This window comes from Gracilinanus agilis, chromosome 1, assembly GCF_016433145.1.
Source record: "Gracilinanus agilis isolate LMUSP501 chromosome 1, AgileGrace, whole genome shotgun sequence".
NCBI classification, from domain to species: domain Eukaryota; kingdom Metazoa; phylum Chordata; class Mammalia; order Didelphimorphia; family Didelphidae; genus Gracilinanus; species Gracilinanus agilis.
The window spans coordinates 734,170,944-734,183,452 of NC_058130.1; the positions used below are offsets into that span (position 1 = coordinate 734,170,944).

Sequence of the window (12,509 nt, forward strand, 5' to 3'; positions counted from 1 at the left end):
GAACCAAATGAGAATGTTGTTTTAGAAAGATGAGTTGAGTTTTTAGGGCCATTGGCACCCTGGGACAAGTTACCCTGCTTTGCTTTTAAGTCACATCTAAAATTGCTTTCACAGGCAGTTCAGAAGACACAGGAAAATCATTTATGTGACTTTTATCTAAAATATCAATTTATCAGCAGCATTTATTAAACCTCTTCAGTATACTGACAATGCAGAGACAAAAATGAAATAATCCTTTCCCTCAAGGGACTTACATTAAATAGGTAGAAACAAACATGTAAGGACAGGGTAAAGATAAAGTAATTAGGAGAGGGGCACTTGTTGAGGTCTTTGGTAAAGCTTCATGTAGGAAGCATCATTGAGTTGAGCTTTGAAGGAAACTAGATAAGATTATTTTAAAGGATCCTGAAATTATTACTCAAATATGTTATTTTCATGAGGAATAGGAAGGATATGAGATCTTTATTACAATCACTTGACGAGTTCCAAGAAATCGTTCTATTTCTAAAGATCTGTTAGAAAATATAGTGCTTTCATTCTGTTTTCCTTTTGCAATTTACACAGCATAACACCTTACATTCATATTGCACTCTGTACAGAGAGGTTAAGTGATAGACTGTGGTTGTAGAGCAAGTGATTGGTGGAACTGAAGTGGTCTTCTGACTCCTGCTTCTTTACTCTGTTATACCTTGTTTCTTCCAGTCTCCAAGAGAAATATTTTAGAATTAAAGTATGGTTCTAGATTGGGAGTCAGGAAGACCAGTTCATAACTCATTTGAGACAATAGATCTGTGAACCTGAACAAATCACTTAACCTCTAAGATCCCTCCAACTCCTAAATCTAGCCCTATTTTATACAGCATACACACATTCTAATCTCTGCTTCATTGTTCAGATTCGGTTCCAAAAGACATTATTTCTAAAACCCATATCTGCCTACAAAACAAAGATTTGCCAATATTGAAGATACTCAGAAAACAGAATAGTAAGCCTTGAAAGCAATTCCCAAAGGCAAGTTTTAAGCAATGGCAACATTGTTAGGATTTGTTGCAAGTTTTTAGATTCTGAGGTGGGGCACAATTGGGGAAAGGGGTTGTTGGAAGCATGTATGGAGCCAGCATCACTAAAGAGGTTGGCCTCATTTTAGAGCAAAGTCTTTCAAGTAAAAGTTGGGAAGAAGATGAAATAGCTTGTCTGATGTCTTGAGATGGAGAAAGAAGATCCTTCACTCTCAGTGGATAGTGGATATGATCAGTTATTTTTCATGATTAGAGGCAGCTGAGTGGTACAGTAGATAGAGCACTGAGCCTGGAGTCAAGAAAATTTGAAATCAAATCCATTTTTAAGATACTAGCTGTGTCACCCATGGAAACTCAGCTACCTTTATATGTCTCAGTTTCTTTATCTGCAGTGGGATTATATCTCATTCCTAGATTTGTTGTGACGATCAGATTTGTAAAGCACAGTGCCTGGCACATAATAGGTGCTTAATGAATCATTCCATCCTTCTTTCCCTCCCCCTACTCCTCCTCTCTCTCCTCCCTCCCTGCTAAGAAGTTGGATACTTGGAAGGGAGTTAAGCACCAAAAAGTCTTTTCTTTCTTTTATTTAATTTAGCATTTTTTGCCCTTTCTGTTATATGGACTTCTGGTATAAAAGGCAGGTTCCTTCCTAGGTCCAGCCTAGGATGATTTATTTGCTAATAGACCAAAAAGTCTGCATTTTAAGGATTGCAGTCATTTCCCGTATAATAGGGTCCCATGGCAAAGTGAGGTCCTTTTGTTATAGTGGGGCTCCTAGTATGTACTTGTGGAAATGTATTTTCTGACTTTTGCCCCCTTGGTGAGTGACTTACCATTGTAGTCATTTTCCTAAAGTTTAGCCTACCAGGTCATTGCAGCTGTTTGGTTCATTTAGACTTCATTGGCACCAGTTTTCCCTGAGTCCAAAGTATATGGTGGGGAGTGGAGGTGGGGTGGGAGATGGGGGAGGTGTGGACTGGACAATCAAGTTTTGGGGCAGAAATGGGGCATAAGGAAGTAGGGAACAATTGCTGGCAGACCATCACATGATCCATTGGTGTCTGTTTCCTTCCGTAGGCCTCGGCGGGGAGGCAGAGCCCGCGGGTGGTCTCCTACCCAGCTCACGGCCTATGCCCCGGGGAGCCCGGCCTGCAGACAGCAGCAGGTATTTGCCCTCAAGTTTTTATGGCTTTCCTTTCTGCTTCCAGCCACGGGCACGGGCACCCTGGCACTTGACTGCCAAGGCTGAGGCCAGTCCCCTTCCCCATTTGTCACTTGGCAACTGAGTCTCTAACTTCGGTGCTGTTTATTTGTTTTGGGACAGACTGGTGAGTGGAGACTGCCCAGGGCTCAGACAGGACCCACACACCCCTTCTCCCTTCTAAGTTAGTGAGAACCAAAGGAAGAGAATAATAACTGGATTCTGTTCCAGATTCTTTACTCCTTATGGGCAAACACAGCTTTCTTTGGCCTTGTGGCTTGCTTGGCCAAACAAGGGGGCAAAGAGAGAGCCTGGTTATATGGAGTTTTCAATTCAAGTTAGGAAACATGATGGCAAAAGTAGTTGACAACCTTTTATATAAGACCGATGTCAAGGGATAATATTCAAACCTCTTTCATGGGTTTGATCCAGCCCTTAAATGATTGATTTGATTTGTGGTTTATACAAATCTGTGCAGTAGCAAGTGGTATTATAGAGCTCAACTTGAATATTACTTGAGCTGACATAAGACAGTCTGGGCAGAACTGGGGCAAGACTGGGGCCTAGATTGGCCTTTCTGGGGAATAGTGTTGGTCAAGGAAGAGGCTGGTGGACAGTTTGTCCAAAATGAAGTTATTTATAAAAATAATACTTCTATGTCATTCCAACAGATTTCTAAGACTTTTCCCAGTTGCCTTAATGGTTTCAATTTCTCCCATTTTTATTAGTATTAGCCCAGGTATATTTTCGGGAGTCATTCATGTGGTTGATGTACTAGAATTAAACTCAACAAATATATATTAAGGACCTCTTATGTGCCTCTAGGGAAACATACAAAGATAAGTATGACATGGTTCCTTGCTTTAAGGAACTTCAGTTTAATAGGACAAATATCAGATAATATTCAGATTAGAACAAGTATATGAGAAAAGTATAAGAGTATAAATTGGTGTGAAATGAGATGATGAAGGAATCACTTCCAACTGAGGGAACACGGAAAATTTTGTGAGGAGAGGCTACATTTGAGGTTGGTGTTTAAAAGGTTGAGTGGGATGGCAAAAGGCAGAATTAGGGGAAAGCAGAGACTTTGCTCCAATTACCAGCTTTCCTAAAAGTCAGGGAAACTCATTCAGATTGCTATCCTCCACAGTTGTTTCCATGGGCTCTGATGACCACCGATTCAACCTGTCAGAGATCTTGTCCCACAACTACGGTATCCGAGAAGACCAAGAAGGTGAAACACGGGACAAAGAAAAGTCATTAGAAGAACTGGAGAAAAGCTTCAATACATCCCAGGTACATAGTAAGATGAGTCAGTCCAGGCCAGGAAAAATCTACCCTTGGGTAGCCCCCAGTTCATCCTAGGAGCTTCCTCTCCTCACCACTGGGGAGAGGGCAGCATAGTCTACTTGGAATTCCTAGGCATGTGTGTCAGCAGTTGGGAAAGAGAGTGGAAACTTTCAACAAACTGAAATCTTCAATTGCTTCTTTTCAGGGGAAATAAGAGATATTCCCCTCTAAAAAAGTCCTTGGAAGATTGACCAGATTTCTAGTATTCTGTCCTAAAGGTAAAATTCAGTTCATTCTACCAAAATACCTTGGGAGCAATAGTTCATTAACAAGAACGATTGGGATCCCAGACTCCTCAGGAGTTTCTTATTTAGTGTTTTGGAGTCAGGGGATATGGGGCAGGATGGTGGGGAACTCAGGAAGCTGACACCCTATCTGCTTCCCAAAGGATCCTAGGAACCAGCTCCCAAAGAGACCACAGGCTCTAAAATCTTTGATGTTGACATTATGGACAATAACCCATGCTCTCCTATAAAACATTCCCTGGCGTCATTTTTTTAGAGACAAGGCTCTGGGGCTAATTGTATAGTGGAGGGTGAGCTAGGAGAGCATTATATATGTCCTTTCTCCCCACACTCCAAAGTTTCTTTAAATTGGGTACAACAAAACCTTTTTCATTTGGCCCTTTCAAGTTCTGTCCACCCATTTCCCATGTTTCTCCAATCATTTTCAAAGAGGGAACGATGTCCATGCAAATGTATATAAAAACCTAGAATTGTGGAGTGAAAATTTTTGTTAACTTGGCCCTATCATCTCCTGTCAATGTGCATTAAGAACCAATTTGCACTACAATTCAAAAGGTGTCTATTGAAGGCCACATCTACCATTGATGAACGGTCCATGTTCTTTTCCATGGTTTTGAGGATCTTAGTCTCATTTGAAAGAGAGTGCATATTCTGTGAAACATTTAGACAACAAAATATTATAACAAATATTATAACAAATGGTTTTGTGATATACACAGTAGGAAATTCAGAGAAGGGAGAGGTCACTGAGGATGGGGAATATTTGGATAAATGTACCCAAAATATCTGCATGTGTCCAGCTCACCTTAGTAAGTGCCATGATCCTGGGTTTTCCTCTCAAATCCTGGCTTATGAGAAAAGGTCATAGTACCCTGACGGGATTGGTCTTGGACTTTCCTGTCTCCCTTGGTGATGTTTTTTTTTTTTTTTGTCTTCTCCCTCAGAGCAGCGACATGCCATTTGAAGAACTGCTTGCACTCTATGGCTATGAAGCATCAGATCCAATTTCAGAACAGGAGAGTGAAGGAAATGACATTGCCCCCAACCTCCCAGATATGACCCTGGATAAGGTAAATGAGAGCTGCAGAACAGAAAGATTGGGAGTGAGTGGACCACAGTGTGTAGACTGGTATGGAAATTAAAACCCAAGGAATTAGGTTGACCTTGTTCTTCATATCAAGGCAGTTTTTTGTTTGACTAACCTTGTAAAAATCGTGTCCAAAATGTAACAACTTGAAAAACAAACAAAAAAACCATAACAACTTGGTAAAATTAACAAAGTCTGTTTCTTGCCATTATTCTCCAAATAAACTTTCACCTTGGCAGTGTCAGTCTGCGAGCTGGTTTAGACTGATTAATTGATAAAAATTGCCTTCATCCTTGGGAATGTTAGCTCACCCTGGATGAGAAGTGAGGCCAGATGGGAAGATTGATTGAAGAAAGGAAAAGAGATTTTCGTAGAACATCATGACCTGTGGACCTGAGGTAGTTGGATCTGCCCAGGGGTCCAAAGAAGAGTTTCAAGGAGGCCCATTCATGGGACTATCCTGAAAAAGATTCTTTGGGAGAGTAAATGAGGTTGGGATGTGGATGGCACTAAGCCCTCTAGAACCTAAGATAAACATTTGCTTCATTCTGAACCTCAAGTTTGAAAAAAAAATGTTTTTCCGCTTTCTTGTTAAAAGGAACAAATAGCGAAGGATTTGCTTTCAGGGGAAGAAGAGGAGGAGACACAATCATCAGCTGATGACCTGACTCCATCTGTCACCTCCCATGATGCATCGGACCTGTTTCCCAACCGGGCCAGCTGTAGGTTTTAGTTTTACTACCAGTGGTGCTTGAGAGTTTTGATAAGTGTCAGGTGTAAAGCACAGCTTCACCCAGAGAGATGCTAGGAGTTAAACTTAAATTCAGCCCTACTGCCCAATAGTTTGAGCCTCTGTTAGAGGTGAGGCAAGGTGTGGGGGGGTGCAGTTCAGAAAAAAACTGTCAGGAGAGTTAATTCCTACTCTGTGTTCCTCTCCAAGGAGGAGCTGTTGCTCATTTTATCTGGTTTGCTTTTTCCCCAGGTCAGAATCACATAGTTAGAATCCAGTGCAGCCATATATGGAGGCTGAGCCATGTTGAGATAGATGGATTACATTAATATAGATAGATTGAGTGATAAATTTAGATTATTGATATAGATTGATAGATTATATATCTTATTATATCTATTAATCTATGTATAGATTACCTTTGACAGAGAAGGGTTTAGGATGTGCATTGGCCATGGAGAGTCAGAAGACCTAAGTCTCTCCTTTAGCTTTGTGGTCTTAGGCAAATCATTTACCTTCTTTAAATCTTAGTTCTCATGAAGAAAATGAAGATAATAAAAAATGTGAGTTTAGGAAAACTCACATTGTAGAAAAATATATGCAGCTCTTTTGTCTCCAGAAGTGTGAGCTGCCATTCTTTTATTATTTATGGCCCCATCCGTAGGATAGAATAGAGCAGTGCCATGAACCAAGCCATAACTTGTATAACTTGTATGTGTGTTATTGTTTTCCTTTTCCCAAAGCACATTTCCTTGCTGATGAAGATAAAGAGCCTTGTTCTTCTTCCTCATCTGACTCAGAAGAGGACTCTCTGCCTTCCAACGAGTGTAAGAAAGTAAGTGATCCATGGGGGGCTCTTTGAGAACAGACACTTTGAGGTGAGATTGGAGCCTAGAGAGTCCCAGGCCCACACTAAAGGACCCCCCCCCCCCCAACCCCATGCATTTCTGAGAATCACTTTGTGGAAGGTAACTGGAGCTCAGCATGAGGGAAAGAGAATCAGAGCCTGATTCTTATTCTTAGAGATTATATGACCTTGGTAGTCAGTCCACTTCTTTGAGGCTGGTTCCCTCTGAAAATGGGGATAACAATAGGCGATACAACATCAAGTACTCTATTTTTCTCAGAAAAGGGATAGGGTTGGGTGAGTAACCAACAAATATTATACACCTGGGAGATCCACAAAGGGAATTAACCTATATGCACTTGTGGAAAAAGCAAGCAAGATGCTTGTGGAACACCAAGAAGGCTCCATTGTGCCCCATTACTGTGGATAATTCTTCTGGCAAATTGATTTTTCAGGAGATCATGATTGGACCTCAGTATCAGGCTGTTATTCCTGCCCTTCACTTAAACAGACACAATGAGAAAGGTAAGCAATAAGATTTTTGTGACCTGTGAACCAGGGTAGAATTATATGGTGGGATGGCCAAGAAGAAAGATAAATTTTTTCTTGTCTGCCCATTTAAAGAGTAGACAGATGCATCCATAAGTCAGCAAGGCCATTCATTCAATAAATATTTGTAAAGCACATAACTCTCTGAGTACAAACTATCATTTACCATCCCTAATGCCTAAAACAGTACTCTGCATAGAGTAGGTACTTAACATTTAAATGAATGAATGCCTTCAGAGGCAGCTAGATAGAGTGGATAGTGCATTGGGTCTGGAGTTAGGGAGACTAGGGGAGTTTTAGTTCCAGCCTTCCAGCCTTCGATAACTACTTCGATACAACACTGGGCATGTCACTTCACTTCTGTCCCCATTCCCTCATCTATAAAATGGGAATAATAGAACCTCCCTCCCAAGGCAGTTGTAAGGATAAAATGAGACAATAATTGTACAGTTCTTGGCATCTAAGAGGCATTTAATAAGTATTTATCCCTTCAACAATATTCATTTTAAGAAAAACAAATACCCAAGTATTTATCCCTTCAACAATATTCATTTTAAGAAAAACAAATACCCATAGAAAGAAGCTTTAGAAGGTATGGCATGAACTATATTATATTGTACAATAGAAATTTAGAAGGGGAAAGTTAGAATTCTGGACTGGTTTAGTGCTGAGAAGAAAGGACATGGTGGAGGAGTTGGGGTTTAGAAATTAAATAAAATTAGTGGAGTGGTGTGGAAGGGAGAGGAAGTCTGTCACATTAAAGGGACCACAAGAAGACTTATCCAAGAAGAACCAAGGCAGAGGAGGAGCTGATCAACAAAGTTGGCCAGATGGAGACAGATTTACTGAAGTGGAAGGAGCAAGAGCCTGAATGAGTGCTGGCTGTGCCACTTGCCAGCTGCTTAGGGTTCTGGATGAAGCACTTATTGTGACTCAGACACTACAGTTTATGAGTTGGAGGGAATTTGGGTAGAGAAGCTTTTTTATTATTACAAGCCATGGAAAGGATCCGTTGATAGCCGGCATTCTTCTGTCAGCTGAGCAAATTCTGAATACTAACAGTTTCAGCTAATAGATATAATGTAGGAAACAGAAGAAGTGGAAGGCAGTCATTCCAGATCTGCAGTGAATCTTGGAAGCTATACAGAGGCTTATAAATCTGTCCTTAACCTTGTGGAACACCAGAAGGCAACTTTATTTTTTGCTCTATGGCCAACATAGTAGGAGCACTGGAGAAGAGCAATGATATAAACACTGGGGTTGGACATGCCTATTCCTTTTACAGTTTAATATTTTAATATGGGAGTCCCTTTTCTGAGTGATTGAACCATTCGTGCCAGAATCTGTTTTTACTTCCACTTTCCCCCCTCTGGATCTCTGCTATTAGTTTCACTCATATCAACCTCCAGTAGCTCCAGAAAGAGTCACTACTCAGGTCCTCAGTAGGAGCAGGAATTATATACTTGGAAAACAGTAGGACCAGGAAAAACTAAAAGACCATGGGTTTAGGAATGAAGGTTTGGCTATGGTTGGGGATCTAGGATGAGATCCCTTAGTTAGAGAACTGAGGAACAAGGTCCAATCCAGATGTGTCAGATATGCAGGCTGTGTTCCACCACACTCCCCAGTATAGGTTGAACTTGATTAAATTGTACATGGAAAATGTTTCACAAAATAAAGAAAAATACAGTGAACAGAGTTGTTTTTTTTTTTTTTTAACCCTTACCTTCTGTCTCAGTATCAGTTCTGAGACAGAAGAGTGACATGGAGTTAGACCAGTGATGGTGAACCTTGTGGAGACAGAGTGCCCAAATTGTACCCTCATGCCGCATGTGAGGGCCATCTGTGTCCATCCATCATTCCCCCCATCGCCAGACCAGGGGAGGGAAGAAGCGCTCCCATTGGGCTGCTGGGCAGAGGGGCAGATCATATGAGAAATGTTCTGAGGTGTGGTGGGAAGGGGGAGGGGAACAACCCCCTCTGGCATACATGCCATAGGTTTGCCAGCACGGGGCTAGGCAATCAAGGTTAGATGACTTGCTCAGGGTTACACAGCTAGAAAATATCTGAAGTCAGATTTGAACATAGGTCCTCTAGACTCTGGGTCTTACTCCATCCATTGTTCTACCTAGCTACCCCAATTAATAATAAATAAATAATATGTGGGTTTTCTAAGTCAATAATACATCCTGCAGGGATTCTACACATGGTACATTTATTCCATGATTCTTTTACCATTGGTTCTAGTGGAGCAAAGAAGTCCAGAGTAGGAGGCAGGGGCAACTGATTGGTTCTAAGGGGGATTAGATTCTTTTGCAATATGTGTTCAGATCTAGTATTTATTCAGGCTTGAAAAGCCTGGTAGCAAACAGCAATATTAAGGATTTTCAAGACTGAGTCGGTTGGGGGGGGGGTGGGAGGGGGGTTGGAGGCTCTTGTAGTAGAGCTGAAAGGCTTTTCCCCCTCCCCCCTTATAGAGATGGGTCCTCTTTATATAGACCTGATCCTCTTGTTGGAGGTTGCTGCTAGGATTACCATTACTAGGTAGTTAAGAGTTTCTGATAGCTATTGGTGTTTGAGATAATTCATTTTATTAGCTCCTGATTATAGTTAGCACTATCTCATCTTTTAATTGGAGATTTCTTTGATATGGAAATGATGAGGGCTGGCTGGCTTTCATATACAGCATAACATGAGAGTCTCTTAGCTTTGCTGTTAGGACAAGTTTTCTGTACCCTGAGTAATGAGCAGGGCAGTAGGAACAAAACATTCCTTTTTTAAAAAATTTAATTTTCCTTTCTAAAAAAATTTCATGTTCTAAATTCCCCCTTTCTCTTCCCTCCTTGAGACAGTAAGAAGTCTAATAGAGATTTTACATGTGTAATCATGTAAAATATTTTTCCATATTAGTCATTTTGTGAAAGATTTCAAAAAAAGAGAAAGTGATATAGTATATTTTGTTCTGTATTCAGACTCCATTGGTTCTTTGGAGGTGGTAGACATTTGCATTTTTCATCATGATTCTCTGAGACTTTCTTAGATCACTGTTGCTGAGAATAACTGGGTCGTTCACAATTGCTCATCAAAAAATATTGCTATGTACAATGTTCTGGTTCTGCTAACTTCACTTTGCATCAATTCATATAAGTCTTTCCAGGTTTTATAAAATCATCCCCCCCTCATTTCTTTGGGTACAATAGTGTTATTCCATTACAATCATGTACCACAACTTGTTCACCCATTCCCCAAAAGATGGACAAATTCTTTGCTGCTACAAACAGAGCTGTAATAAATTTTTTTCAAATAGGACCTTTTTCTCCTTTTTTTTTTTTTTTAAATCTCTTAGGGATATAGGCTATATGGTGGTATTGCCAAGTCAAAGGGTATGCGCAGTTTTAAGGCTTAAGGCATAGTTAAAAATTATTTTCCAGAATGGTTGGATCAGTTCACAACTCTATCAACAGTGCATTAGTGCCCTGATTTTCCTATATTCCCTTGTAAATCCTTTTTAAAATCTAGCAGCTATAAGAGGATAGTTGTTTTATAAGGAAAAGCTTTAGTTCACAAATGCAAGCAGTTGTAAATTCAGTAATAACTCTTTGGCATTAGAAAAAAACCAGTCTACATATTTGCATCTCATCTTTTTGAGTTTTTATCTGGCCTTAGACACTAGCTATGTGACCCAGGGCAAATCACTTTACCCTGTTTGTAAAATGGGATAATAGTAACACCTACCCTCCAGATAGGTTGTGAGGATGAAATGAGATACTCGTAAAGTGATTAACACAGTGCCTGAAAAATAGTAGGTAGGCATTATATAAGTGCTATTTTCCTTCCTTTCCAATTGTTTCATGTGGGTGGCATGTTTATATCTCTTGAGTACCTTTTTCCTTATGCCCTCTCCATTTTGACATAATGAGGGAAGCACTGGGCAAGTGTGTCCATAAATCTGTCCAGCTTCTTAGAATGCTTCTTCTTTTTTTTTTTTTTAAACCCTTACCTTCCGTCTTGGAGTCAATACAAAGTATTGACTCCAAGGCAGAAGAGTGGTAAGGGTAGGCAATGGGGGTCAAGTGACTTGCCCAGGGTCACACAGCTGGGCAGTGTCTGAGGCCAGATTTGAACCTAGGACCTCCTGTCTCTAGGCCTGGCTCTCAGTCCACTGAGCTACTCAGCTGCCCTCCTTAGAATGCTTCTTGCTAGTTAATGGCCACCTGCTATTTTACTTGAATAGCCTTTATAGCCCCTCATCTGAATGCTTGAGCTTAGGGGAATCAAGAATCACATTAGCTCTGATCTGGACAACACCTGCAAACTGGCTGATTGTTGCATGAAAGCTACTTCCCAACCCCCCTAGTTATTACTCTGGATTTGGAGAAATTTGGAGAAACATCCTAAGGTATTTCCAGTGTCTACTGCAGTGAGAACTGTACTGAAAAGAAGCAGGTGGTACTTTGTTAGAACATTGGACCTGTGTCAGATCTGAGTCTAATCTGAGATGTCAGATGTGATCTGAGATTCCCTTAACTGGATTAACAAGGATTAGCATCTGGGAATAATTTTGAACAGCCAATTCATAACTTCATGTTGTTTGACTATGATAGCCAGGGCTGTGGTTGAACAGTCAGATGATTTTATTATTCAAAGTGGTTAAACAGAACAAAGGGGAAAATGAGTGAGGCTATTCCTGTTACGACTCCAGAACTCCTCTGCTGTTCACTGCTGTAACCACAAACGTCCTAGCAACATATATCTATGAGATGTTGCTTTAACATGGAACATTGCTCGCCTAGTACTTCTAAGTGACAGATGGCATTTTCCCAAAGCTTCTCTGATATATGCTGATGTGTCAGCATAAACATTTTAACCTGGATTAACTTGAGATCATAATAAATAAATCTATAGGTCTAAGAGATTCTGCCTAACACAATAAGTTAACCTGCTGATGATTTATTTAGAGCAGAGTTTAGTTGGTTCTGTTAGCATTAGCAATATAGGACATTTGGATTGCCTTTTTTTTTTTATTACATTTTTTTTTCAATCAGTAAAAAACTTTTTTACCCTCCTACCTGTTTAGCCCTCTTCCCCCAGTTGAACACTAGAGGAAAACAAAACCTGTTTCTTCCAAAGCTGTCATTTCTTTTTTTCTCTTCTCTTCTTTTTCCCTTTCCCTTTCCTTTTCCCTTTCCCTTTCCCTTTCCTTTTCCCTTTCCCTTTCCCTTTCTCTTTCTTTTCACCATTACCTTCTGTCTTAGTATTAGTTCTAAGATAGAATAGTGGCAGGGGCTAGGCAAATTGAGTAACTTGCCCAGGGTCATACAGTTAAGTGTCTGAGGTCAAATTTGAACCCAGAACCTCCTAATTCCAGGCTAGAACTTCTAATCCACTGTGCTACCTAGCTACCTTGTCATTGCTTTTCCATTTTTTCCCTCAGGTGTTCTCATTTCATTGACTATATATATATATATATATATATAT

The 12,509-nt window shown here is 40.4% G+C and overlaps 1 protein-coding gene across 1 annotated transcript in view; it reads left to right on the top strand.

The window, feature by feature from the left end:
• The first annotated feature begins 3,418 nt into the window (after positions 1–3,418).
• LOC123256799 (mesoderm induction early response protein 2-like) overlaps positions 3,419–12,509 on the top strand; it is an 11,093-nt gene continuing 2,002 nt past the window's right edge. The window contains exons 1-5 of the mRNA XM_044685362.1: positions 3,419–3,519; positions 4,763–4,888; positions 5,504–5,627; positions 6,379–6,470; positions 6,938–7,007. Coding sequence (XP_044541297.1) covers positions 4,772–4,888; positions 5,504–5,627; positions 6,379–6,470; positions 6,938–7,007 — 403 coding nt within the window. The 5' untranslated portion in view covers positions 3,419–3,519; positions 4,763–4,771. The remainder of the gene's footprint in view (positions 3,520–4,762; positions 4,889–5,503; positions 5,628–6,378; positions 6,471–6,937; positions 7,008–12,509) is intronic.